Source organism: Clavispora lusitaniae (assembly GCF_014636115.1).
Source record: "Clavispora lusitaniae strain FDAARGOS_655 chromosome Unknown tig00000038_pilon, whole genome shotgun sequence".
NCBI classification, from domain to species: Eukaryota; Fungi; Ascomycota; class Pichiomycetes; order Serinales; family Metschnikowiaceae; genus Clavispora; species Clavispora lusitaniae.
The window spans coordinates 196,408-222,249 of NW_027093976.1; the positions used below are offsets into that span (position 1 = coordinate 196,408).

A 25,842-nucleotide genomic window follows, 5' to 3' on the forward strand; every position below is an offset into this window, starting at 1 on the left:
GACCGTTTATTCGATAAGTTGGTCGGATAAAGCGTTACCAAACACCAATCGCAGGTTACGAAGCCTGTCTCATACGGAGAATGAATCGCATCATCTCCGTTTCTAGCTCATACTTATCAGCAGGCGACATTTGGGCTAACTCCAGGTCCGCATTATTCATCCAATCCTTCACATCATAAAGTGTACATCTCTTCAATCCAGACTCCGCCTCCATGGAAGGGATTTCTTCAACAACAGAAAGCCTTTTAATACTTTCGGCGCTAGTGTTCAAAACATCGTTGCTAGTGTTGATTATCATGGATTGCTCCAGAAAACTGGGTTCCTGCGACGACTCGAACGTCCCGTTCTTCCTGTCATTGTAATCGACACTTGACGCGATTTCAATATGTCCCTCCACATCATTCGAGCAATCTTTCTCTTTCAATCTGGAACTTTCATCAGAATCACTCACCTGTTTTGTGCCGCTGTCAGCACTTTGACCATTGGAGAAGCTCGTATCCTTGGGGCTGTTGCTTCTGGTCCTTGGTTTTTCTAACGAATTCGATACAGCGGCCCCGGAGCTTGAATCCAGTTTTGCATCCGACGAGATTTCAATGACAATCGACGCGTCCGAAGAGAGCTCCGTAATTTCTCCTGCGCGACGTGTCTGTATCCTCTTACTTCTTCTGCGGCTTGTTGAAGCCGATTCGATGGGACGTTTTAACTTCAGTGTAGAGGCAGTAGTATCTGTTGATGCTTTTGTATTATTAGACTCTGTTGCATGCTCGAGTGAATTACTCTCATATGTGAGTTGTACATCATCAGAAGACGATTTTTCCTGACCAACAAAACGTTTTTCCTGGTCAACAGACGAAGCCGCCTCTTCAGAAGAAGTCTTTTTTTGTTCAGTGAAGGGCATTTCCAGCTCAGCAGCTACCGAAGTGGCGTTATGTGTCTGATCTGATGTATCTGCTGAGTCACAAATATTAACAGGCTCTTCTTCTTCGACTGTTGGTGAAGGCAAAACCAATTTAGGAGTCTTGGTGGTGGCATGGTGTAGCATGTCCGAAGCGATAATGGATTCTAATTCAACTTGCCGTGTGGTTAACTGTTCGATTTGCTTCTCTGGAGATATGACGTTCGTATCAGATTCGTGGCTCGAAAAGAGCGCATCATTTGTTTTGAGCCAGGCTTTCTTTAGGTTAGGAAAAGTCTCCCATCTGTTCTTCACGATACTTTTGATGTCCAATCCCAGATTGTGCGAAGTAGTCAAAAGATCATCAAGTTTTTTCATATCCCCAGAAAAACTGCTCAAATAATTGTGCCACATATTGATAATACTCTGTTTTTCTTCACTATTGAATGAAGCGAGTCTTTCACAGATAGTATCTTTTAGAGTGTGAATTTCAAAGTCAAACCTGTTCTCGAGAAGCAAAACAAAAAGATCCTCAAACTCGTTTTCAAGTTGTAATCTTTGCCTTATTAACTTGACGCAAACACGTTTGAGATAATCGAAAGGAGCATCATGCATCAAGATGATGAAAAACTTGAAGATCAGAATGTTCCAGTGATTGATCCTAAGCTCGTTGACAATCTTCTCAAACTCTTCAGCTTTTAGTAACACAATCTGCTGAATGAGCTTCTTAGCGACTGTAGCAAAATTCTTGTCCAAACTTTCGAATATAGAGCTCAACAATATCATGTCTTGGTGTGAAAAGCGAGAATATTTTTTGTTGTTGAGACAGTCTTCAACAAACGTGAGAATTTCTCCACTAGAATCGAGACTTTTACTTAGTTGCGTGAGATTGGAGAGGAAAAGGAGACTTTTCCGCTCACCAACTGTGCCATGAAGCATGCTCATGATGGCATTCATTTGATGGGATGTAAGATGCAGAGCACAAAAGCTCAAAATAACCTGGTATGTACCTTTTCCATCTTTAGCTTCGGCAACCAAGTGAGGGGCACCGAACGTATCATTCAATGTGACAATAAGCTTGAAAATTTCGTCATAGCTTGGTTCGCTGGACTCAAAAAGTGGTTGAAGTATGTAAGGTAAATTGTCCACCAAGTCTAGCGTTGTATTGGAGGGTTGTATCTCCTTTTTGGTGATGTATTTTATGGAAGAGAGAAAACCATTAATAGCCGTTAATTTCTGTTCTGTTTCAAGATGCTCCAGTTTGCAGATTGTAGCCAACAAGGGCATAATATTTTCGAATTGCAGATAAACCCAGCGAGGAGAAAAGGAATTAAGTTCCGAGAGAGAGATGGCTTCGTTTGACAAGCAACGGGTCCAGGCAAAATTCTTCTCATTCACCGGATTTGTAGGTTTTAGCAATTTCAGTAAAACCATTGCACCTAAGCGATGCATTTGAGGGTTGGCAGATTCTTTGTTGAAATAAAAGTGTGCAAAAACTGGTACAAAGATTCTTTCCCAATATGCCGATAACATTTTGAGCAGAGGTGCCGAGAGCGGGCCAAGAAGATTGTATAGTATGGACAAGAAAGAATGGTGGAGCGCATCTGTCACCTCAGGTCGATATTCGGCAGAAATAATGTTAACAAAAAGATGAATTAGAAGCTTCAGTTTTGGCTTGATTTCGTCAATAAGTCGAGAGCGACTAGAAGCCAACAGCGGTGCAGAAAGAGATGCAAATGGCGGATTTTGTAGGTCCACACAGCATACTTTGTAGATGACAACTTTCCATGAAGACAAAGCTGTGGTTTTTGCCTGAACTGATGCCACATTGAAGCAATGGCGATGCACCAGGAGCCACTGAGGAAGATACTCCCACTGCTCCCAAGCCAAGCCGGCATGCGATATGAGTAGAGACAAACCTACCCATATGTCCATGGCAAATTTATAATGACCGCTGTCGATCATGGTCTTCAAACTGGAACAAACATAGTCGATAGAATTCTTTTCTGATACAACATTGGCAGATTCGCTCACAAATGAGCCTGTAGGCACAAAGGGCCGACCAAGAAAAGCCCGCACACTATGACTGACTTTGACTGTGTCCAAGTATGTGCGAGCTGCCTCCAAAAGGGTTGTTATACCAGAACCTGCAATTTTAACATGGAGCAGGTCCGACAGGTTGCACAAATCAGCCAAGAGTGGGGCAAACCAGTCATCAAATCTTGCAGCCATTTGCTCGGAAAAATTAAGCACGAGCGTTTTCAAGCAGGAGAACTTTTCGTTGACAAGCAGAGAGCTGGGGAAGCTACGGACTGCTAGCAAAGCTGATAACATTCGGTCAGGAAGGTCCTCACTAAAGATCTGGGGCCGTTTTCGAGCAGAGTAGTGGCACTCCTTGAGTAGACACAAATAGGGCAAAACCAACGACTTGGATATGGCCTGATGGGCTAGCATGTCGCATGCATGGCCGTAGAACCAAGATAGGCTTTCCGAGGCAAGGGCATTATTGACTGCGGGCACGGCGAAAAAAAACGCTACAGTTTTGAGCGCCTGGCCCAAAATGCGCGCCTGGAATGGGTCGTTTTTGTGGGCGCGGAAAAGACGCGCTTCGCCCGAAAGCACGTCGCGCCGCGCAAAGTCAACAATGCGCGAGGCCAATGAATCTGAACCACCATAGGCCACATGGGCCGCCATTGACTTGTCGTTGTCGTTTGGAATATCCATGCGGCTGGCAGGACGCACCAAAAGATCAGTCAATGTGCTTGCGTCGTTGGATTTGCACACGTGACTAAGTGTTGCATAGACTTCGAATTTGCGGTCAAAGTCTGGATCTGCAAGCACTTGCGCGCATCCGGCCACTAGTTCAGGCAAGTCTGGCAGGCGCGGCGCGAGCAGAACAATCGTTCCCGCATGCCAAAAGGCGCGGTCGCCCGGAGAACTGCGCGCGGCCGAGAAACAGTGCACAAGTGCTTGCACTGGCCGCTTCAAGATGGATTTCTGCGGCGTGCCGTCAGAGAAGTTGTCGGAAAATGGGTCGGGAAAATCGTCCGAGGCAATGTTGTCTGAAAAGGCGACGCGTTTGCGCGGCAGCGTGGGCAGTTTTTTGGGCAGACCTGGCCGTCTTTTTGGGAAAGGCTTGGTTGGCAGAAGTAGAAGTTTGGGCAGGCCATGAGGTCTCTTGATGGGCGACAGATCCAAAAACTCGTGGCTGTATGGTTTGTGGCTCCTGTGATGGCTATGGTGAGTTTTCTCGCTATGGGTATGAGGTTTGGCATTTGTTTTTTCAGTTTCACCGTTAGCAAGGAGGTTTCCGTCGTGTTTATCGTTGTTTGCCTCGAAACTGTTGTTTTTGTTCGGGCTGTGGACATGCTTTGGACTCTGGGCTTTCAGAATGCTTGCAAGAACCGCATCGATCGGTTTCGAGCAATTGAGATCAGTCTTCTCGGTAGAGTGGGGATGCTCTGTAGTATGCGAATATTGTGGGATGTCTATGCCATTATTCTGAGTGTGATCTACACTTAGACTCTGCTGCCTCTCAGGACTTTTGCTGTTCTCTTTCACGCTCTCCCGACTTGTCTTTTGGGTTACTGGTTCACGCGTCTCATTCAGTTCTTCGGTAGTTTCTATGGCTGGACTTGACTTATCGCTTTCATTTGCAGTTTCGTTGGCTGGACCTGCCTTATCGCTTTCATTCGCCAAATCCTTTCTCGGGCTTCCTTTCTTCCCTTTCGCTTTCTCATTGGCTTTTCCTCCAGCACCTTTCCTCTTTCTATGATCTTTCTTGTGGGTCCCAGTGTCGCAGTCGTCCTTTTCCCCATCCTGGGTCAAATCTATTACCGGGGAAGTTTCTCGACTCGAGCTCATTTTTAGCGCCAGACGCGTCCTGGGGCCCGTAAGTTTGCGTTTTCTGGTCGGCATGGCCTTTTGTACTAGAGATGCCATGAGAAGAGACGCGGGCGATGCGCGTTTTCAGACCGCGATGTTCGCCCAATTTTCAGGCGCGAAGGTATGCCGACCGAGATCGTTTCGGCTAATTTGATGAAGCGGTGATTTCTACACCCTTTTAACGTATCAGAATACATATATATATATTTATATGTATATATATATTTATATGTGTGTGATGGCACTTGTATGCATGGGCATGTTTATTGGAAATTATATCTGTAAATGCGTTGTGGAATGTGTCTACTCGCCTAAAAATGGTAGAGGATTCTGCGAGAATGGACCAAAGTATTATATGACTATTTCATGTTCGTCGCTATGTGAACTTATAAGCTAATATGAAAGGAGCTGACTTAGAATCAATTAACAGCATTGTGAACTCAATAGGAGATGTGAGTTCTTGAGATGTGAGTTCATGAGATGTGAGTTCATTGATTCAACATGATGTGACTTCGCCATCAGCTTAATTTGCAATTGAACATTTCTTTCTCATATGTGTCTCTTCACCTTCAATAGAATAGTAATTAGCCCAGCATGCTTGTCCATGACACTACAAGCACCAGGAAGTTATTATAGTTTTATTTGTGGTACTATTTCGCTTTGGTGTAGCTAATGGTAGGTTGATATCTCTGTGCGGCCAGAAAGAACGTGCTTGCCTTTTGTAACAAGCAGCTTCAAATCTAATATTCTTCAAAAAAAATTCTTTCTCTATCTTCTCGTATCTATTTTTTAAAATACACTAGCGAAGCGTAAGACAGAAATCTATGTACAGCAGTAACCATTGAAATCGTAGTCAGAAGTGCTGCCAAGTCCTTGGTAATGTCCCGTACATTTGATTCTTCTTGAAGGTAGCGTTTTGAATATTTCATTCGTTCTTATTAAATCATGTCTTCGCCTTTTTCACTTCTGTTTCTGGTTCAGGAGACCGAGCTCTTTTACGAGACACGTTTTCAGGTGAGGCAACTGCTGCTTCTTGCTCGGAATTTCCATCAACCTCCATCTTGTCTAAGTCTGATGACTCCTGTTTGGTGCCTACCACTTCGGCTCCGTTGGTTCGGATAACATCTTTTTCTTCTTCCCCTTCTTCATCTTTCTTCACATGCTCAGGTTTTGGTGGACTTTCTATGGATTTCAGATCGTTCGTAGATACAATTTCTGCATTAGCCTCAGATTTCACCTCATCTGTCTCCTTTTCTAACTTTTCTTCGTGCAGATCTTCCTTCTTTACATCACTTTTCCTTTGTTGTTCCTCCTTCAACTTTTCTTTTTCTAAAGAGCGTGTCAAATCGTTATTTTCGACTAGTTCTGCGCTCACTTCTCCGAAGCTCAACCATTGCTTGTTCCGGTTATATTTCAACTTTTTCCAAATCAAAACCGTTCGCTTCTCGATTAATTCCGGCTTTGATTCTAAATCGGCACTAAGCAACTCCTTATCGATCTTCTCAATTTCCAGTTCGTAGTCCACTTCTGCCTTCGTGCGAAGAAGCCCAAGTCCTGTTTTGACTTTCATTCTCCTTGAAAGTTGAGGGGTGACATGGGTGTTGAAGTAACGTTTCGTTTTATAAGGAACTACAGTCTCAAACTTTTCACGCGTAGTACTGATTTCATCATCAGTGAGAACGTTTTCAGAAAGCAAAGATGTGCCGTCCGACTTTTTTCCATATAGAAGCCAAGCCCACCAATTCTCTTCTGACTGGGACAATTGCTGGAACAAGAAAGATAGCTGTGTGTCCCACGCACGACACAGGCGAGGGATATCCCGCTTCAACTGTAGAAAGCTTTTAATAAGAGATTCTGGAGTGGATGCTTCTTGTATATGTTTGGTGGAAGCAGGAGCATTGATGTTTTTGAGCGTGGCTCGCTTTTTTGAGTTCTGCAACTCGAGGAAGAAACAGCTCACCATATATATTTGAAGAAGGACAAGCTGGCGGAACTTGGAAGAATCAAACTGCGCAATAGCAACTTTCTTGTCTTCTTCTTTCACTGCATCAAACTGTGCACCTCTTTGAATGGGCTCAAACGGAGCTAACCAATAATGCTCAGGGAAAAATACAGCAGACTCGTACTTTTTGGCCAACGTCTGTTTTTCGTTTTCCAGAATAGGCGCTGGAACAGCGTAAATGTCCGGAGAAGGATGCTTTCTGTGGTGTTTTGTCTCCTCTTCCAAGAGATAATTGGAAAGTCGAATCATAGAGTCCACCAGCTTGGAAAGCATGCGGGGGTTTTTGAGATGTGAGTACGGGTCCCTCAAAAGACGAAAGAACAGCAATACTTCTTGGAGCAATTCTTCGTCTCCCGACTTAGCAGAACCAAGATGAGGCTCTCTATTAGCACGATTGGCTATGGTGAAATACTTGTTCAAACCGGTCAGGTCATCAAATGCAAGAAGCGACGATAAAAATGTGCGAACACGAGACTGGAGGTTATCGTTGAAAGTGTCCTTTTCGTACGAATCCAACTTTCCCGTTTTACGTCGCTTATAGTATTGGTCTGTAAGCCCATTGCAAATGGCCAACATGGCGACACGATGCAGTGTTATTTTGCGGTCAAATACATGGGCAAGAAAAGCAGATTCCCGGCTCTCCATATACGTCCAGAAAACGGAAACCGTATCGGTGGAAAACTTCGATAGAGAATCAACCACCGTCTGGAGTAGCAGATGAAAGTCAGTGACACGAATATGCTCTTGGGTCATCCACATTGCAAGGTCAAGAATAAGTGCCAAACGATCTAGAACTGCTTCCGTTGGCTCTGCGTTCTTTTCCTTTTCTTGAAGCATGTTGAATACAGAGTCTGCGCTCTTTGTGAGGGCCGTGACTAGCACAAATATCCGAGATTGGCTTTGGACGGACGCCTCAAAGTCTTCCACGGACTTTTTCTTGTCGCTATCGGCATCTTTTGAGAGTTCAATGTGATAATCAACAGATACAGCCGCTGCTGGAGAAAGATCTGGATTGGCGGCTTCAAAATCGGAAAATGGAACTGGTGTGGAAATCCAGTTTCCTTGAGGCCATTCCTCCACGAGAGCCGTAATGGTTTCGGCCACAGTATCAATGGGCCCAGAAAATGCCATTAGCGGTGTAAGATCAAAAGTGAGCTACTACAAACATCAAGACTGGAACATCGGGGTCACGTGCGCATGTTTTTGTATGTGATTAGGTTTCTACGAAAGCATGCAAGAAGAAGTAGAGGAGCGCTATTTGGAGTTTCGTAAAGCTAAACATCAAACTTCTTTTGCCGTAGCTTCTTCTTGTCGCTCTGCTTCTTCTTATGGTAGAGCCGTTTCTCCTTCTGTTCTTCGGCGATTTCAGCCCATTTCCTTTTGTCTTCCTCGCTCACCTCAGCTTCAAAGTGTGCCGTTTCCTTGATCGCCTGAACTAGTTTACGGAAACACTCGTCAGTGTTTGTTTCTCTGTTCCGGCTGGAGTCGCTTTGGATCAAGAGACCTCCGGCTTTCGTCTGGTATCGCAACTTTTTCGTGGCAATCTGCGAGAGTATGGGCTTGGGAATCCAGTAACAGAACTGTGGCTGCAACCATTGATGCGGCTCAAGAGAGACGGTGGCTTTAGATGAAGTTTTGTTCACTTTCTGTCCTCCAGGCCCTGAAGACCGACTAAATGAGATTTCAAAAATAGACCGAGGTACTTTGGCATGGTCAAAGGACAGAAGCCATTTTCGAGCGCCTTCTATTTCTGCCTTTGTGTATGTGGACAGGGCCCTGATAAGCCGAAGCATGGTATGTGAAAAGAAGTGTGACAGTGGTATAGAGGTGTTGGTCACGTGCGCGGCCCCGTTGTAGCCTACAATATACCGATTAAAGTTTTGCTTGTCATACACATTAGAAAAAGGCTGGCATCAATCGTCAATAAAAAGAAGTTGCAGTGTCAATTCCTTCTTGAGTTCAACCCACATTATGCCTCCTTGAGTACAGCATCGGCGGAGGAAACATCAACAGAGGTGTTGTCTGGCTCGATGAAAGTCTTCTTCACAACACCGTCTTCCACAATCAAAGCGTAACGCTTAGATCTCTCGTTGCCGAAAAACTTGGAAGCGTCAAAAAGCACATCCAAGTCTTTGGAAAACTCGCCCTTGGGGTCGGCCAAGAAGCGGACCTGGTTGGTGCCGACAAGATGGGCAAAAAGCGCCTCGCCCCATGCCTTGGTGACAAAAGCGTCGTTGACAGCAACAATGTAGAACGACTTGTATCCCTTTTCGTTGAACTCTCTCAACTTCTTGAAGTATCCGGGAATATGCGAAGCCAGGCAGGCAGGCGAAAAGGCTCCTGGGACTCCGATAATGATGGATTTCCCGCTTGCAGTTTCATCCGCCAAGTTCACGTCGTTTCCTGGGGAGCCTTCAAATAAAGTGGCGGATGGAATCTTGTCTCCCACCGCTACCCATCTGGAGGCGGAGGCGGAAAACGCACGAACGGACTGGCGCTTGGCAATTGAGGTCAAAGCGAACATTGTTGGGCAAAAAGTTATGGGATGGAAGGGAAAAAAAGTTGCGACTGGGGCAATCGGATTCTTAGGGGAAGTAGACTGATACCATGGAGGGTCTGTGTGCAGGATGACAATTTTGTGTGGCTCGCCGTCGAAGCTTTTCCTTGCAAACTTATGCTAGAAACAGACCATTGTACATGGTCTAGTGACTTCCTTGCTCGGTGGGTGATGTCATTTCTTTTGCCTTTTTCGACGTTTGAGCAAGGTCCGCAATCATTGCGCAAGATCTCGACACTGGAAATTGCGCGTGAAAACGGAACAAATGCGAATTCACCTATCTGTCAATCTGGCATTTTGGTAGTGGAGCATACAGTTCCGATTTCGCCCGCAACTTTCAGAACCAACCCCTCATCCCAAACAGCAAGCCGAATCAAAGTGAGACATTTGCAAATCTAAAGATGTCCCAATTGCTGACATAAGCCAAAATTATTTCATACTGAATAATCGTATACTGCATACAGGGTAACTTCTGTCTTGACCTCACTTATTTCTTCCACATCTTCTTCCAACGTCATGGTTTCCGAACAACAAAACATATCGCCGCAAGAGGCACTTGGGCTTTATAAAAACACACTCAACTTCAATGTCATCTCGCGATATGACCCGGCGGTGAAACAGCTCCTATACACCACCTCTCATTGTGTGCTTTATAAGTACGACGACTCGAGCCAAGAATGGATCAAGACAGATTTCCAGGGCGCCTTGACGCTCTATCTAAGAGACTTTGTGAGCCCCACAACTCCGGGCCCATTCAATTATTCCGACCTACAGAAGCTTTTCTGTTACGGATTGCTTCTTCTCAACCGTCTGAACCCAGAGTTTTTCTCGCTCGGTTTGTTGCCCAACAAAATCACAAAGCATTATTTTCCCCACGGGCTCAACGGCAATGGGATTCTGGAAATGGGGGTTGAGATTGCCGACAATTTGATCATGGTCAAGAACCTCTTGGGCGAGATTTACGGCTTGTGGATTTTCAACGAAGAAGATCGCCAGAAGTTGTTCAAGTTGATGAGCTTCTGCTTGGATAATGAAATGAAGCAGTGAAGTGCTTGATGAATTAATTTTGTATCGAATAGAAGAAATCACGTTTTGCTCTCATTCTGAATTCGTGAAATCTTTATCTAATACCGCATGATCTTAGTGACGTTGATTGTTGTTCCTGTTGAAAATCTTTCCATTCGACTAGCATTGACAAAATTCCGGAAGCAGTTCTGCTGTTCGATACAGCGTATGCCTATCGTCTCAGGTATGCAAAGGCTTCTATACTTCATTACTTTGGAATACAATTGGAGTTTACATCTTTGTCTATGTTGCTGAAATTGAGCTGTTATATGGACGCTCTCAGTTTGGCATGTCAATGACTTTTTGGCTCGAAATCCAGGCCCTACTTTCCGATAAAGTTTAGAAAGAAGAAGTAGTTACATAGGGCAATTCCTTTTTGTACCCCAGAATGTGGGGGTTGGTTAGTGACACAAAAAGAATATAGATCCGTACCTCCGTAAATTACACCAGTACCTCCGTAAACACCCATGCACCATGAAAAAACCCAAACATCTGGTAAAGAAACCCATACACCATTTTGGAAACCCGTACATATTGTCGCCAAAAACCCAAGCACCACAATCAAACACCCGTGCACCGTATAGTTAAGCTTCCAATTGTCCCCTCAACTTTTGGAATGCTTGCCAAAATGTTAAAAAATGCGCCTTTGTCATGATTCGAACGAGGGACAGCAACATTTACTCCTCTTTTCTGAGAAGATTACGAGAATCACAATGTAGATTGGGACAACTACTTTAAACATCGAGATTCTTCTAGTTGGAGAAGCTAATCTGGATTCTTATTTTTTTTATACTTTCATTCTTTGTAGTTTGAGTTTGAATAGCCTCTTCAGATACCATTCGGGCTATACCATACACTTGGATGGGCAGTTGTAAGCTACATTTTACAATGAAGGCGATTCCTTTTGGAGTTGGGTCGTTCTCGGTCAATAATATGATTAACTTTTATGTCTAATCAACAAAAATCAGTCATTATTCGCAACAAACAAATCATCAAGTCTAAACTACTTACTAATGTCACACCAATCCTTCAAGAGAAGGATATAAATGCATCCGTAAAGCACGAAGATAGCATATCAATTTTGATGACTGTCTACGACTGATTTTCGATGTTGATGATTGTCACCATTAATCCCATATCAATGCAGAACATATTCCAACAGATTACTCTCTACACCAAACCTTCTTTCAAGTCTCAACGAGAACACTAACTAAATTTTGTTTCCTACGTATCTTGGCCAGTTCGGATCAATCCGATTGAGGATAAGACTCATTATCAACTTGTAGGATAACGAAAACACCCGTACACCAGCCTACCTCAGACGAATAGGCCCCTACGAAAACGGCAAAAAGAGCGATTTTCTTCCCCGTTGGGCCCCCATACATCTTCTATTCCGTGCAAGTATGCCATATTCGCCCTTTCCAGAGCCAAAAAGGGCCCCAAACACGCTTGTAGTGGCTTCGGCCAGTGGTGACGATGTCACGTGACCCTTGTGTACTTAGCGCACACATTTTGTTTCTTTCCAACCCAGCCAGAATGAAAAACTGGAACGGGGCCCGCCCCACCGCACAACAGTTGCAGCAGCTCACGCCGGCGCAGCGGCAAGCGCTCCAGCAGCAGCTCCAGGCCCGAGCCAACGGCTCTCCGCTTCTTCAGCAGCAGTTGCGGCAAGCGCGGTCCAAGTTGGGAAACTACCATTTCGCTTCCACCACGAGCGAAATCTTGCGCAAGTACGCCAAGTACCCGCCGCTGCTCACGTTCCACATCTACGACACCCACTTTCGCTTCAACAACACGCAGGACCTGAGCATCATCCCGCGGAACAGCCCAATGGCCCGCAGCTTTCTCACGCACATTTTGCGAGAGGAGATTCCGACGGAAATGGCCGAGTTGTTGAAGGACTTTGCCGTGCGCTTCTACGACGGCTGCCTTGTGTTGCAGGTGTACGACCACCGCACGCGTGGCGGCAACGCCAGCAATTCGAACGCGAGTGCCAATGGGAATGGGAAATCCAGCGATTCGAAAGACGGCGAGCAGGGCGGAGAGAGCAATGGCACAGCGGCGCTGGACAAGACGGGCGCCAAGAACGTGCGGCCGAAAACGTACCGGACGCTTTTGCGCCCGACGCCGCTTTCTCTCTACTACGACTTACTCTACCATACCGACTCGGCGCTCACCAAGTTCACCGACCAGCTTTCATTGCAGATGGAGGCGGAGATCCTCAATCTTACACAGCGCAAAGTGGACTTGTCTGTGCCGTTGAACCCGTACGTGCACGACGAGTATCTTCGGCCCGAGTCCGAGTACCCGAAAAAGGTTTGGGACAAGAAGACAGGCGACTGGAAAATGGTGCATTCGCATCGCGACGAGGTGCCACGCGTGCTGCGCCGCTTGCACGAGGACCTGCTTGTGATCCACCGCTCGTCCGAGTATGAGGAGTTGATGTGCCTTCTTTCGAACAACTACAAAGCTCCAGACGCTTCCGCAGCCAAACGGTTGGTTGTGGTTGGCCCGTCAGCCACGACAGCCGATCCACTGAGTCTCGAGGCTACTCCTGCGCCGGACAAGACCAAACGCGACAAGCCGGCGTCGTCTGTGCTCGGAAACGCCACGTCCAACCAGTTTATGCGCTTGAGGTTTATCGAGGAGATCCGAAAACGGAAGGAGTCCCAAAAGGCGGCTGCGGCAGCAGTGGCCGTGCCTCGGGACGCCATGGCGGCACAGCGGCAGCAGCACATGAAGCAGCAGCAGCAACAGCAGCAGCAGAATCTACATCAGCAGAATCTCCACCAGCCACAAAATCCGCAAGCGGTGCCAACGCAGCAAAATCCGGGGCAAGCCATGCCAAACTCGCAAGTGGGAAGCGGACAGCAAAACCCACAGTTGCGGCAGCAATTGCAGCAACAACAACAACAGCTGCTGCCGCAGCAACAGATGCACCAGATGGGCCAAATGGGCCAGATGGGCCAGATGGGCCAGGCGCAGAACGGGCCCATGCAGATGCAAAACAGCCAGGGCGCCCAAAACGCGCAGTATGGCCAGGCGCGTTTTGCCCAGACCCGCCCGCAGATGACCAAACAGGCGCAGCTCATGCGCGCGCAACAGCTCCAGATCCAGCAGGCGCGGCAGCAGCAGATGCGCGCGCAGCAGCTCCAGGCGCCGCCCGCCAAGCGCGCCAAGATGGCGCCTGCCCTCAACCAGAACCTCAATCCCAACCAGCACAGTCCTACGGTTCCAGCACAAAACATCCCGTCGCAGAACGTGGGCCAGAATATGCCGTCGCAAAACGTTTCTCAGCAAAACATGTCTCCGAACATGTCTCAGAATATGTCTCTGAACATGTCGCAGAACATGTCCCCCAACATGGCCCAAAACGTCCCGGCGCAAGCAGGAAGTCCGTACGGCTTGTCGCCGCCAGGCTCTGGTCTAGCCACCCCCGTTGTGCCCAGCGGCATGCCCACGCCGCAGATGGGCCTCTCGTCGCCACAGATGGGCCAGATGGCTCTGCCCAATGTCAACCGCATGGCGCCGCGGCCCGCCACACAACCGTCCGCTCCCGTGCCTCTGGCGCAGCAGCAACAGCAGCAAATCTTCCAGATGTCCTTAACGCCGCAGGAGCAGCACACGTTCCGCCAGTTGCAGGCCCGGATGAATGCCCTTGTGCAGATGGGCAATACAGGCGTGGCGCCCAACAGGAGCAGGCTCACGCCTCCACAGCAGCAGCAGGCGATGCAGCAAGCAAAACATATCCAGCAGCAGTTGTTGCAGCGGTTTCCGACGTATTTCCAAAGGCTTCGGCAGTTCCAGCTTCTCCAACAGCAACGACGGGCAATGCGGCCACAACAGCAACAACAGCCGCAACATCAACAGCAACAGCAACAACAGCAACAACAACAACAGCAGCAACAACAACAACAACAACAACGACAACAGCAGCAACAGCTTCAGCAACAACTCCAACAACAGCAACTCCAGCAACTGCAGCTCCAGCAACAACTGCAGCTCCAACAACAGATTCCCCAGCAACAAGTTCAACAGCCGGACTTGGATATGTATATGGGGATGAACATGTCACTGCCCATGATGCAGCAGCAAATGATGGGGCTGCCCATGATGCAACAGATAAACAAGAACATGAAAAACTAGTTGGAAACGATGGCAAAATCCCTTTCATAATCTTATCCGCGTGCTTGTTAAGCGTGTTGCTGAGTTGTGAGGTTTGGGCAGAAAGAAACACTAAAGAGGCGCTAATTATACCATAAATTGAGCCGAAGTGATGGCTCTAATCTGTGCTAGGCTACTAAGCTCCTTTGCTATAACGGCTTAGCTATTAAGGGACATTCATGACTAATGGACGTGGACAGCTGTAATCAAGACCATTTGTCGGCTAGAAGTTATCGTTGCTTGACAATGGCAGGCCGACGAGTTGCCACTGCTCCTACTTTCTCACAAGTCTTCCCACCGTCTTCCTGCTAGATCACACTTGCCTAACTGGTCCCTACAAACAGACATAATAAAAACACGAAACCTATAAAACAATACGTAGCTACTTCTGCAGCTCGAGGAAACTGCCATACGCGGCCAACGCCACAATTGTGCCTGCAGCATACAAAACACCCTTAGCGGCCTCCTTGGCCACCGTTCCAATCACCAGTCTCTTTGGGGCTGGCTGATTTTCTACCTTGCTAGGTTCATCCAACTCAGCTTCATCACGGCTTCTCTTCTTCAGCAGACTTGATGAGCTCGTGTCCTGTGACGTTCTAGATGTGTCCGGCGAATCGGTCTCGGAAAACTCCAGCGAGTAATCACCGTCAGACTCAGCTTCGGATTCGGACTCCATACACTGTGATACGAGGTCAACCATCTGGTCAACATCATCCAGATCGTAGTCATCCAAATCATAGTCATCCAGATCCAGAGGCTCCAGCACGTCGGGCTGCACAAACTCTTGCATATATGTCTCATCGTCCTCCGAGTTGTAGTCCTCTTCGAAGTAAACGCTCATGCCTGGCACATCACAGTCCACAACATGGTACTTCACCACAGGACGGTACACCATGACCTCGTCGTCTTCAATGCGAGCATTTACAAATGAGTCCTCCAGCTCCGAACATTGGCGGAAGCTGTATGGGTCATCGTCGTCGTCGCTGAAGTTTGCGTCGTTGAAAGTGACCAGTTTCTCTTTGATGATGGCCTCTTCCTCTGGCGCGTCGTCGTCCGAGTCCAAGACGCGACCGGTGTCTATCGCAGAAGTTTCTGAGTCAACATCTGCTGTGTCGTTTGATTTTCCAGACTTGTCCATTCCCAGCCACTCGGACTCGACGGACTCGCCATCAGAAAACGCTGCAGCATCGACCAGCGGAGCCGCAGACTCGTCAATCCTGTCAAGGTCGTCGCTGCCGTGCATTTCAGGCGTGGCCTCTGCATATGTCACGTCCTCCTGGAGCAACACGGACGCATCGGCTGCGACGTCATTAACAGGCAGCAAAACCAACGTCTGTGCCACAGGGTCGTACTCGGCCACGGAAAACTGCAATTGCACACGTGGGTTTAGCAACTTCTCTAAAGGCACCGCACTAGTGGCGTTGGTGCGCATCTGGCCCAACACACTAGAGGGGCGATTGACAATGAATCCAAGGGTGTCGCCTTCAAAAAGACGCACACGGGTATTAGGCAAGAGCAACTGGTTGTTCAAGACCGTTCCGAAAGTGGATCCACAGTCTTCCACGTACACCACATCCGAGTCAGCCCAAAGCCGCGCATGCGATTTGGAAAGATGTGTGTTGCGGATATACATGTTGCAAGACTTGGCGCTTCGAGCATCGTCACGGGGCAGAGCACGGCCCACGGTGACTGGGCCGGCGCTGAGATCAACGCGTCTTGAATTTGGAGGCAGCATGAAAGATATTTAAGGGGTGGTGGTGAATGCGACTAAGGCACTAGAAGCGGCAAAATTAAAAGTGAAACCGAAATAAGTGTGGGGTCGCAAGTACGAGAAGATGATTTGTTGATAAAACGCACGTTTGGTTTTCTTTTGTCTAGGTGGGGAATAAGAAAAAAAATGCCACAAGACAGGGAAACAAGGTGGTTTATAAACATTGTGGCGATAGGGAGCGCTTATCATGATGCGCGGAGGCACGGGTGTATCGATTGTCAAACATGCAGCATTAGCGAGGTGAAATGGGCTTGTGTGCAGTACACTCACTTTGTGCTAGTTAAAAATCGGCCAAGAACCCCCACTGTTTTGGCTCCCATTCGGGCAAGTGGTGGGATCCGTGTGGCGATATGGAGCCGTGTGGGACGTGGAAAATGCCTCAATGGAATTGTTGGGTCATTTTTGTTGGGTAATCCCGCTTGAATTCGGCAAATTGCATTTCCTCTTTTTCTGGAGATGCTTCTTTTTTGGGCAAGCTAATTGAAGACATGGACATGGACGAATGTAAACATGGTAAACATGAATTGAGTAAACATGGTAAACATGGTAAACATGGCATCAAGGAAGTATGGTGACATGGACATACAGATGACCCGACCTAACCTGGATATAGACTCGCACAGTCTAGATTGTGGATTCTGGCTTGACTTCTCGTTCTCTTTCGCACTGTGTAGTTTTGTTCGAGTCGCAATCATGTGATGGAGTTCCAATTGGACATGAGGGAGATTTAGGCGCACCGAAGTTGTTCGACATGGAGATAACAAATGAGAATGAGAAGTAGTACTAAAAAATCATCATCCTTAGAATACACTCCGTATGCACACACACATCCACAATTTGAAACCTGAAAAATTAATACAATAAACTGATAAAATCTACTATAAGTTTCAAAGCATCCACAATTCGTAACAACTTAAAATTAATACAATAAAGTTGTTGGGGCCTATAAATTTCATCTTGAGGCCTATGCTTATCTTCCAAACTGATGGATAACCGGAAGCATTTTCAACAAGGACACCTTAAGTTGGGAGTCTGGTTTAAGCCCCATCAAAAATAACTGTAAGTGTCACTGGTGTTTTGAACTTTTCTGTTCAGTCCCAAGGCGCATCTAGTAATGAACAATGAACTGTTGAAAGGTATTCATCTAGTAATAAGACGTGAACTCTGATACATATCCATCCAGCTAAGCGTTAACCTTAAGTAGATATTGAAAGCTTTCTGACCCATTTATATGTTATCTGGAACTGTTCACTCCTATGGCCCTTATTGTTGTTTTCATATATAAAATGGTATATACTTCCTAATGTCTCCTTTTGTGACGGTTGCACCAAGATATAGGTGAAGATTCAGTTTCAAGACGGCCGATACGGTCTTGTCAGACTAACAATAACCTATGGACTGGATATTGGGGATATATATATTGTGTCATTTTATGCCTAGAAAAGATGGGTTGATGTTTCGGCAGAATTTGCTTCTGTTCTCCGATAACTCATCATTCCAGCACTTGGCCATTTCTAAACTCTCATTCCTGATAAATTGTCGTTTCTTTCTACTGTCCTTCCAGTCTGTCATCCATTAATATGCGGCTACACACATTCGTCATTACTCAGCCTACTCTTCATAAAGTTTCAGGAACTCAGAGCCGCCCGAGATCGGGATCTGGAGCCAGTTTAACTCATCGTACTCGGCTGTTCCATCAATCACATGGAACGCATATGCGTACCGGGACTTAGCCAGATGGTTTTTCTCAGACTTGTGGAGCACTGAGTTGTGGATCAAAACCAACGACCCAGCCTTGCACTCCACAAACTTGTAATCAGCGTCGTTGTCTTGTGGCACTTCGCCGTGTTCCAAGTCAATGAAGTTGCACCCTTTCTTCCCGCCATCAACCTTCACAAATCGCTTGGTAAGTGGAAAAGTTTTGTGAGATCCTGGGTTGTACGACAAGCATCCGTTTTCCGGAGTACAATCTTCCAAGGCCACCCAAAAGCCAATCGCCGTCTGTGGTTTGGTGTACAAGAAAGTGCCGTCGGTATGCAGAGGCACGGCGTTGTCTCTGGCTTCGGCAGAAACCGATGGATTCTTGAATATAAGCATGCTCTGGAGCACCCTTGGGTCTGTCATTTGAAGCGACCGGGCCACTGCCTTGATCTTGGGGTCGAAAGTCATGCGGTGGAACAAGGCGTCTTTCATGTGGAGTCCATGGCCGATTTTGTTCACGGCCTTCTCTTTCGAGTACCGGAGCTCGCCGTCTGGGCCAAAAGCGTCCACGTCAAAGAAATACGACACCTTATCTGCTGAGTCGAAGAAGTACTGGTCGCCAATGTGGTCGTTATCGCCTGTTTTGAATTGTGTGCGAGGATGAGAAGAGAGATCAAGCTCCAGAAGCAATTCTCGGGATCTCTGGAGCATCTGGTCAACTTGTTGTGACGAGAAAAAGTCCGGGAGACATAACACGCCTTCTTGGTCGAAAGTTTCGATTTGTTCAGGCGAAAGCCCAATCATGGTATGGGAAAAGATAAGCCTTTATGTGCATTCAAGATACACACAAGAAAGATACGCATATGAAGGAAGAACAATGACAGAAGCTGCTAGACTATACAGACGACGGAATGTGGATCTAAATTTGACTTTTTCATCTTTCCACACATTTTCTCTTCGATTGCAGATTCTCTTTTCTGTGACTTAGATGATGAGCTTCTTAATGATCTGGTTTCTCCTCCAAAACTCGGGCAATTTATTAGTTCTAAACCTTGAAGAATCGTGTCCCAACTGTAACTTCAAAATTTATCTGGACTTTCCACTGCACGACTTATCAAAATTAAGACTTGGTTAGTTTTATATTAAGGTGTGCAAACAGCGTTAGCCTTTTGCAATACTTAGCGGCCCATTTTCTTCAACTCGAGCCATCTCAAGCCTGGATATGTGACGGCCGTGAATCCCATGCAAAGCCACATTCCAATGTCACCTCCGAACTCGCCGATTTTTTTGGAAATCGGCCCAATGTAGTATTTCTGGTTCATTCCCATCACAGCACCCACCACACCACAGCCGAAGGACAAGGCACAGGCAAAACCAGCAGTACGGTATTTGGGCTTGTCCCATTTTTCCCAACTGTAGAATGAGCTCTTTTCGTCTCCTTCAAACTCCCGATAGTGGATCTCACGGGCGTTTTTGCGCCGGAACAAGAAGTTCTCCTCCAAAAGCAAGGCGATGTACATGGAGATCCAGTAGCCAAGCATGGGCAAAACATAGCCAATGATATCGGAAAGATGTTCCCGGCCAGCAAGAGAACAGGCCAAATAAATAGCAGAAATCAGAGTTGCCCAAATCCACCGAGGCACACGAGCCAAGTACACATCGATAAGCTGGAACAGAAATGCTCCGGAATAAGTGTTGATGATGGTATTACATGCGAGAGAAATGTACAACACCACCACAACAAACTTGCCGAAATTGCCCCAAACAGAAAATGCCTCGGCCATGATTCCTCCAATGGAGTATTTGGAGTATGCGTCCGCCCATTTGGTGTTGGAGTAGGCAATCGAGCCGGCCAAAGTGGCAACGATAGCAGCGAAATTCGACGGCACAGCAATACCAAAAAACGTCACCAAGAAAACCTTAAGGTCGGACGTATTGTCTGGAAACAAAATGTAGTAGTCTGAGGCCGAACCTCCCCATGTAGCAGTGGTGGAGTAGGCTATGGTGAAGTAGGAAAGCCAATTTCCGGTGCGTGTAAGAGACGAGTAGCCTAGTTCACGGGCCATGGCGTTGGACTGGCTGATGTAGCCAGTTTTCTTTCCCACCACAATGTAGAACAAAAGAATGGCCAAGTTTGTTGGAATGGCCACGGCCGTCTGGAACCGGAGCAAAACCCGGATTCCGAACACGGCAATGACCCAACTCACCACCACCACAACGATGATTCCGGTGGATAGCGGTGTGCCGGAAATAGCAGAAAGCATCTGGCCACCAACCACACAATTGACCACCGACCATCCGATTCCGCCCAATATACCAATCAACGCAATAAACTTGACACCCCACTGGCCGAAAATAAACCGGGCCGTGACCATCTGCCGGCATCCCGATTTGGGTCCCATAGTGGCACAGTATGCTGGCACAAGACACCCAAGGTTTATTCCAATGAGTCCGGCAATGAGAGATTGCTTCATGCTCAAGCCGTACAGAAGGGTGGGGTAGAAAAATGGCGACATGGTGGTGACACCGCCACATCCAGCAAACCAAAGGCCCAAAACATCAACGTATCTTTTCCACACTGGGCCTCCAAGTCGTTCTTCTGGAGTCACACGCTCGATTCCTCTTTCTTCCACGCCCAATGCATCTACGGCATGCAAGTACCGGTAGATTTTTCCTTTTGTGATGGAAGTAGTCTCTTCCGTGGGAATATCTTCTTTCTTCAGCATTGATGCTGTTCAATTACACCTTGGGGGCCCTGACTTTATAGCCCTGGTGTAAAGTGTGCAAATCTCTCAAGCCTGGGACCCTTAAGCGCATCATGCACGGCATATATAGAAGCGGCCATTGCAGATCCATCGTATATTTGCTTACTAGAAACACAAGAAAGAAAATCATGGAGGTTCCACGCTCCCGCTACATATTGTAGTCCAGTGTAGGCAGTAGGTGTTCATTGGAAAGAGTGAAAAAGTAAATCGCTTTTCTCAGGTGAGCCGTGGTTCGTATATTGAGATTTGAAATGACCCCCATCCCAAATTGCCTGCTTGGAGTAAACTCTTACAGGGCTTTTTCTTCCGCAATTTTAGGACACAAGGCATGACTATCTGGCCAAGGCCGTCTGTAGTAAAAGCGGTGTCGAATTCTTTTTTTTGGTTTTTAAGCCAAACGTAATCTATCTTCTAATTGGCCCACAGAAGGGGGTAGTTTACGTTTCCGTTTGAGCCATTATCACGTTTGAAATGAAGCAAATTAAATGAAGCAAATTATCCTTGCTGATTATGACACATTACTGTAGGCAATGAGGAACGGCGAATTAAATCGTGCATGCATATGCGCTTAAGGGTCCTTCCTTTGCGGTGGATACAAATGACTACCAATTAACGTAAGCAAGTGTGATCCTCGAGAATAGAAGAACTGGCAGATCGAAATGCATCCCTTTCCGAGGCTTTCCTGTCTGACTACCCAGTTATGTCTTACATCAGTTTCTAGAATTTTTATGCTCTATGGTCTTTTAATGTTGCTCTGTGGTCCTTTAATCTGAATCACTCATTCTTTCTGCATTCATTTGGGCACCATTTCTTATCTATTTTCTGAGCTCGAATAAGTTATATCAGATAAAATTTTGCATTCATGATTTATGTGACTTTTGTCCAAAACAACTGTTAGTATATACAAGATGCGAGGCTCTACTTGTAGAGGAAACTCAACCAAGACAGTTTTCTAGCCTCTCTTTCTGCTTGTGGGATGAAAGCATCCACATGCTTTCTGATTTTCTCGGCACCCGATTTGGCGTCGACTTCCCGTCCAATAACATCCACAAACTGGCCCTCCGAATCCATGAGATAAAAGAAAATCGAATGGTCAACCAAGTAGTCCTGGCCGGGCTTGACGTCTGGTGGAGTCGAAAAGTACACACGATACTTTTTGCACACGTTCTTCACGGCTTCGTAAGTGCCCGTCAAACCAATAATCGAGGGATGGAAATCCTCCAAGTACTGAGCTATAATTTCGGGCGAGTCACGAGCAGGGTCGCAAGTGATGAAGATGGGCTGCAACTCGATGTTATCGTGGTTTTTGAGTTCCTCCAACATCTCGCCCAACTTATCTAATTCGTCGGGGCAAACGTCTGGACAATGGGTGAAACCAAAGTAAATGATGGAAAATTTCTTCTGGTCGTTCTTCAAGTTCTCCTGGGTGAAAGGCTGGTTGTTCGTGTCAACCAAGCTGAAGTTTCCTCCGATCAAGGGCTTGCCCATGCCTCTCTTGCTCTCCACTTCTTTTTGGATTCTCAACTTCTCCTTTTCCTTTGTAAACCACCATGTGAAGCCGCCGCCAGCGACAAACAACAACACCACGGCCTTCCATGCAGCAAACTCGATTCCGTTACCGGCAGCATACTTCAGGCTGCCTTGTTGGGAGCCTCCGATGGCGACTCTACTCAAAGGTCTCTTTTTCGGTTTTTCCTGGGCTTCGGGCGTTTTCTTTGGCTCCTGCTCATTACGGACGATAATTGAAGAGTGCAAAAACCGGGCTGAGATTGCCGGAGCTCTTCGAACAGAAACTGCTCTGAGTATGGGAAGCATAGCTTTGAAAGAAAGAGGTTGGGTCGAGAAGAAGAAGAGGCCGTGTGCAGGTTGTTATAGTGGTGTGATAAAGAGTTTGCCCCGACTACAGAAGAAAAAATCATGCTGAATTATTTGTGGCTTGATGGTCTGTCGAGACTTTTCTTGAGTGAGTCTGCATTCGTCCAAGGACGTATGTGTTGTGATTTACATTGTGAGAAGTATTAGTAATACTAATCATCGAGATCGCCGCACAAAATGCATCTCGAAGCATACGTAATTAGCAATATTTATTGAAAAACTAGATTGCTTCATTCGAAATGAGGAAAGGACAGTAAAATTAAAGTTTCAATCCTCGACCAGTTTTTAGGCTACATTGCTCTTTCATCTTCATAGTTAATACGAGTACGCGGATTACGTAGAAGTACCATGGAATGGCTTGATATCTGCAAAAATCCAAAGTAAAAAAAAAAAAAAAAAGTCAATTACACGGTTTTCAAAACTACGTACACTAGAACGTTGGAACATTTAATTTCTTCATTCGAAACAATAATTCTGTTTCCCATAGAGTGACGTTATTAACCCATCGCGATCTTCATACAACTTCGCACAAAGCTAAAGACTCATCTACATGCTTGAAGATCTTCTTGCGTGGGCTCGTTCCAATGGGAGCGAAATCTCGTCTTCTGTCTCTTTCCAAAATGGCGACAGCGGTTTTGGCGCCGTGTGCACATCTTCAGGGCCCATTTCCATCCGTGTCCCCTCGGCTCTTATAATCCGACTCGAAACCGCCGTGGAACATTTGGGACCGGACTTTGGTGATCTTGCGACGAAAACTAGAAGCATCAATGCAGTGATCAAGATGTTTTTGGCCCGCGAGCGTGCTCCCGCTCACTTGGCCTGCTCTTTCTTCAAGCCTTACATTGAATCGCTTCCCGCAAACATTAACAGTCCATACGTTTGGCTGGCCGAAGACCAGAAGTTGCTCGCAGGCACCAATCTTGGAAGCTCGCTTCGGGAAAATTTGGCGGAGCTTATTGAGGAATGGTGGCTGGTGGTGAGTGTTTTGCCCGATAGCATGGAAAAACCAACACAGCACTATGTGAACATGAAGTTCTACTATGAGCACAAGTTTTACACCACAGAAGATATGCACAAGTACGTGACCGATGTGGACGTGGCTAACTGGACGTCTTTTCCCTGCTATTTGTGGGCGGCCATGATCTTCAAGCTGCGGCTGTTCCCAGCTTATTTGCTCCAGGAGGAAACAGAAAGGAAGAACGAGGGCAAAGACATTGAGAAAGAGGGAAAAACGGCCGACCAGACAAAATCCGAGACCACTCCACCCAGCGACAGTGCCATGCTTGTGCCTGTGGTTGACCTTCTTAACCATTCGCCAACAGCAAAAGTCACTTGGTCAGGTTCCGGCGGGTTCACTCTTTCCACCGAAGGCGAGGCTGGCCAGGAGATTTTCAACAACTACGGTCAGAAGGGAAATGAAGAGCTCTTGTTGGCGTACGGATTTTGTCTAGAGACTAATGAAGCCGACTCTGTAGCTCTTCGTATCAAGGTGCCTCCTTCGAAGTGGGATGTCTTGAGAGAACATGTGAAGCTCCCAACTCTCGCTGATTACACCACACTGGTTGTCCCGGCTGCCTTTGAGGCTCCTACTCCCGAAAAAGATCTTCTCTTTTTCATTGGCCGAGACAGAGTTCCGTCCAACTTGGTGGAGACTTTCCAATGGCTTGTGCAAAACCTGTGGGAGTCGCAATGCTCTACTCCAACTATCCGTATGAAGCTCAGTGGACTAAACCATTTGCGCCAGGCAATGGAGGCGAAAAGCGCCCTTTTGGAGCCTTCTCTTCGAGCCAGTGCCACAAGCAGCTCGGAAAACGCCAAAATGGTGCATATATACGTCCAAGCGCAGAAGAAGCTTCTTGATGGAGGAGCCAAGATCGTCAAACGCTTAGAAAAGGCTGAGTTGGCTACGCATCGTGATCATCTTGTCTCTTTGAAGAGTGTTTATAAGCGAGACCAGCCTTTTGCCCGGTCTTTACTTGTGGCTTTGGGCGTGGCAAGCTTTGACGATATTGTGAACCGCCAGCTCCAGGATCAAGTTTGGCTCTTGTACTTGATTCGCTGTTTTAACAAGAAGAAGTACCCAGACACTGAAGAGAGCTATTTGCCAGAGTGGCTTACAAAGAGTTTTGCCCGCATGGACAAAGAAACAGAAGTGACTGCAGAGGAAGTACTCCAGTTTCGGGAACTCTATGAGAATATAATTTTACCAATGAACCAGGCTGCACCTGAAATCTATAATGTGGGAAAATGGACTGTGCGGGAATTAATTGTGAGTACTCGCTTGTTGGATACCATAGGGTTCGTAAGGGGACGAGACCAGGAATGCATTTTGGTGCAGCAGGAGGAATGAATGAATGACTTACTCACAAATAATAGAAAACATTAAACTATGCGTTTTTCACATAAATGGACGTCTTCCACTGTTAAAGAGACTGCGTCGTCATTTAAAAGTTATAATGAGCTATCTGTCACATGTGGACGTTAGAAGCGATTGTATCCTTGTAATTAGTTCTCAATACAAAATTGATGATATAATTCCAATGAAACGAGTCGACCGACTTACGAATTGATTCACAAGGTGAACATAATCGATTCGTCGAGAATATAGCTTACTACCCCTAAAAATGGGTTCTCTGCGCTCCAAGAAGCAGATATTGAGGGAATTTCATCAACAAATACTACCATAAGCAGACAAAAAGATGCAATTTACAGTACATTTGAGAAAGAAGAAGTAGTTGCAATGGGAAAATCCTTTTTGTACCCCAGAATGTGGGGGTTGGTGATGTTACACAAATAGGAATACACCCGTACCTCCTTGAATAGCACCCGTACATCCATAAACACCCATGCACCATGGAAAAATCCAAACATCCCTTAAACATCCATACATCTTTTAGGAAAATCTGTACATCCCAAAGGGGAAACCCCATACACCTGACACTAACATCCGTGCACCCCATAGTTAAGCTCTCAGCGGGTCCCTCGATTATCGAAATTCATGGCAAAAAAATTACAATTTTGCCATGGAATACATGAATGCAAGAAAATCAGTACCTCCTCCCCATTTGTACAGAGTTTACAGTCCATTTGCAACAACTAATTTCATGGAAAATATACTAGTAGACCTAGAAGTATAATCACTGAAAAATATGTATTTTTCCT

The 25,842-nt window shown here is 46.5% G+C and overlaps 11 protein-coding genes across 11 annotated transcripts; 3 read left to right on the forward strand and 8 right to left on the reverse strand. All coding sequences in view use genetic code 12, as the record gives it.

Moving 5' to 3' along the window:
* Positions 1-55: 55 nt before the first annotated feature.
* On the reverse strand, positions 56-4,837 carry FOB63_001217 (DNA-binding protein; the record flags this gene model as incomplete). The annotated part of the gene is made up of 1 exon (XM_002618708.2): positions 56-4,837. One exon carries the CDS (start codon positions 4,835-4,837, stop codon positions 56-58), a length of 4,782 nt encoding a protein of 1,593 aa, XP_002618754.2.
* An 886-nt stretch (positions 4,838-5,723) lies between these two features.
* On the reverse strand, positions 5,724-7,913 carry FOB63_001218 (uncharacterized protein; the record flags this gene model as incomplete). The annotated part of the gene is made up of 1 exon (XM_002618707.1): positions 5,724-7,913. One exon carries the CDS (start codon positions 7,911-7,913, stop codon positions 5,724-5,726), a length of 2,190 nt encoding a protein of 729 aa, XP_002618753.1.
* A 143-nt stretch (positions 7,914-8,056) lies between these two features.
* Positions 8,057-8,575, reverse strand: FOB63_001219 (uncharacterized protein; the record flags this gene model as incomplete). Its single annotated transcript, XM_002618706.1, has 1 exon — positions 8,057-8,575. One exon carries the CDS (start codon positions 8,573-8,575, stop codon positions 8,057-8,059), a length of 519 nt encoding a protein of 172 aa, XP_002618752.1.
* A 176-nt stretch (positions 8,576-8,751) lies between these two features.
* Positions 8,752-9,559, reverse strand: TRP99 (Trp99p; the record flags this gene model as incomplete). The annotated part of the gene is made up of 2 exons (XM_002618705.2): positions 8,752-9,445; positions 9,537-9,559. The coding sequence occupies 2 exons, from the start codon at positions 9,557-9,559 to the stop codon at positions 8,752-8,754; spliced, it is 717 nt and encodes a 238-aa protein (XP_002618751.2).
* A 296-nt stretch (positions 9,560-9,855) lies between these two features.
* Positions 9,856-10,386, forward strand: FOB63_001221 (uncharacterized protein; the record flags this gene model as incomplete). Its single annotated transcript, XM_002618704.1, has 1 exon — positions 9,856-10,386. One exon carries the CDS (start codon positions 9,856-9,858, stop codon positions 10,384-10,386), a length of 531 nt encoding a protein of 176 aa, XP_002618750.1.
* A 1,494-nt stretch (positions 10,387-11,880) lies between these two features.
* On the forward strand, positions 11,881-14,550 carry SPT20 (Spt20p; the record flags this gene model as incomplete). The annotated part of the gene is made up of 1 exon (XM_002618703.2): positions 11,881-14,550. The coding sequence occupies one exon, from the start codon at positions 11,881-11,883 to the stop codon at positions 14,548-14,550; it is 2,670 nt and encodes an 889-aa protein (XP_002618749.1).
* A 400-nt stretch (positions 14,551-14,950) lies between these two features.
* On the reverse strand, positions 14,951-16,303 carry FOB63_001223 (uncharacterized protein; the record flags this gene model as incomplete). Its single annotated transcript, XM_002618702.1, has 1 exon — positions 14,951-16,303. The coding sequence occupies one exon, from the start codon at positions 16,301-16,303 to the stop codon at positions 14,951-14,953; it is 1,353 nt and encodes a 450-aa protein (XP_002618748.1).
* A 1,647-nt stretch (positions 16,304-17,950) lies between these two features.
* On the reverse strand, positions 17,951-18,844 carry FOB63_001224 (uncharacterized protein; the record flags this gene model as incomplete). The annotated part of the gene is made up of 1 exon (XM_002618701.1): positions 17,951-18,844. One exon carries the CDS (start codon positions 18,842-18,844, stop codon positions 17,951-17,953), a length of 894 nt encoding a protein of 297 aa, XP_002618747.1.
* A 374-nt stretch (positions 18,845-19,218) lies between these two features.
* On the reverse strand, positions 19,219-20,766 carry FCY24 (Fcy24p; the record flags this gene model as incomplete). The annotated part of the gene is made up of 1 exon (XM_002618700.1): positions 19,219-20,766. One exon carries the CDS (start codon positions 20,764-20,766, stop codon positions 19,219-19,221), a length of 1,548 nt encoding a protein of 515 aa, XP_002618746.1.
* A 957-nt stretch (positions 20,767-21,723) lies between these two features.
* Positions 21,724-22,620, reverse strand: SCO1 (Cu-binding protein; the record flags this gene model as incomplete). The annotated part of the gene is made up of 1 exon (XM_002618699.2): positions 21,724-22,620. The coding sequence occupies one exon, from the start codon at positions 22,618-22,620 to the stop codon at positions 21,724-21,726; it is 897 nt and encodes a 298-aa protein (XP_002618745.2).
* Positions 22,621-23,230: 610 nt separating this feature from the next.
* On the forward strand, positions 23,231-25,030 carry FOB63_001227 (protein-lysine N-methyltransferase; the record flags this gene model as incomplete). Its single annotated transcript, XM_002618698.1, has 1 exon — positions 23,231-25,030. The coding sequence occupies one exon, from the start codon at positions 23,231-23,233 to the stop codon at positions 25,028-25,030; it is 1,800 nt and encodes a 599-aa protein (XP_002618744.1).
* Between the last annotated feature and the right edge of the window lie 812 nt (positions 25,031-25,842).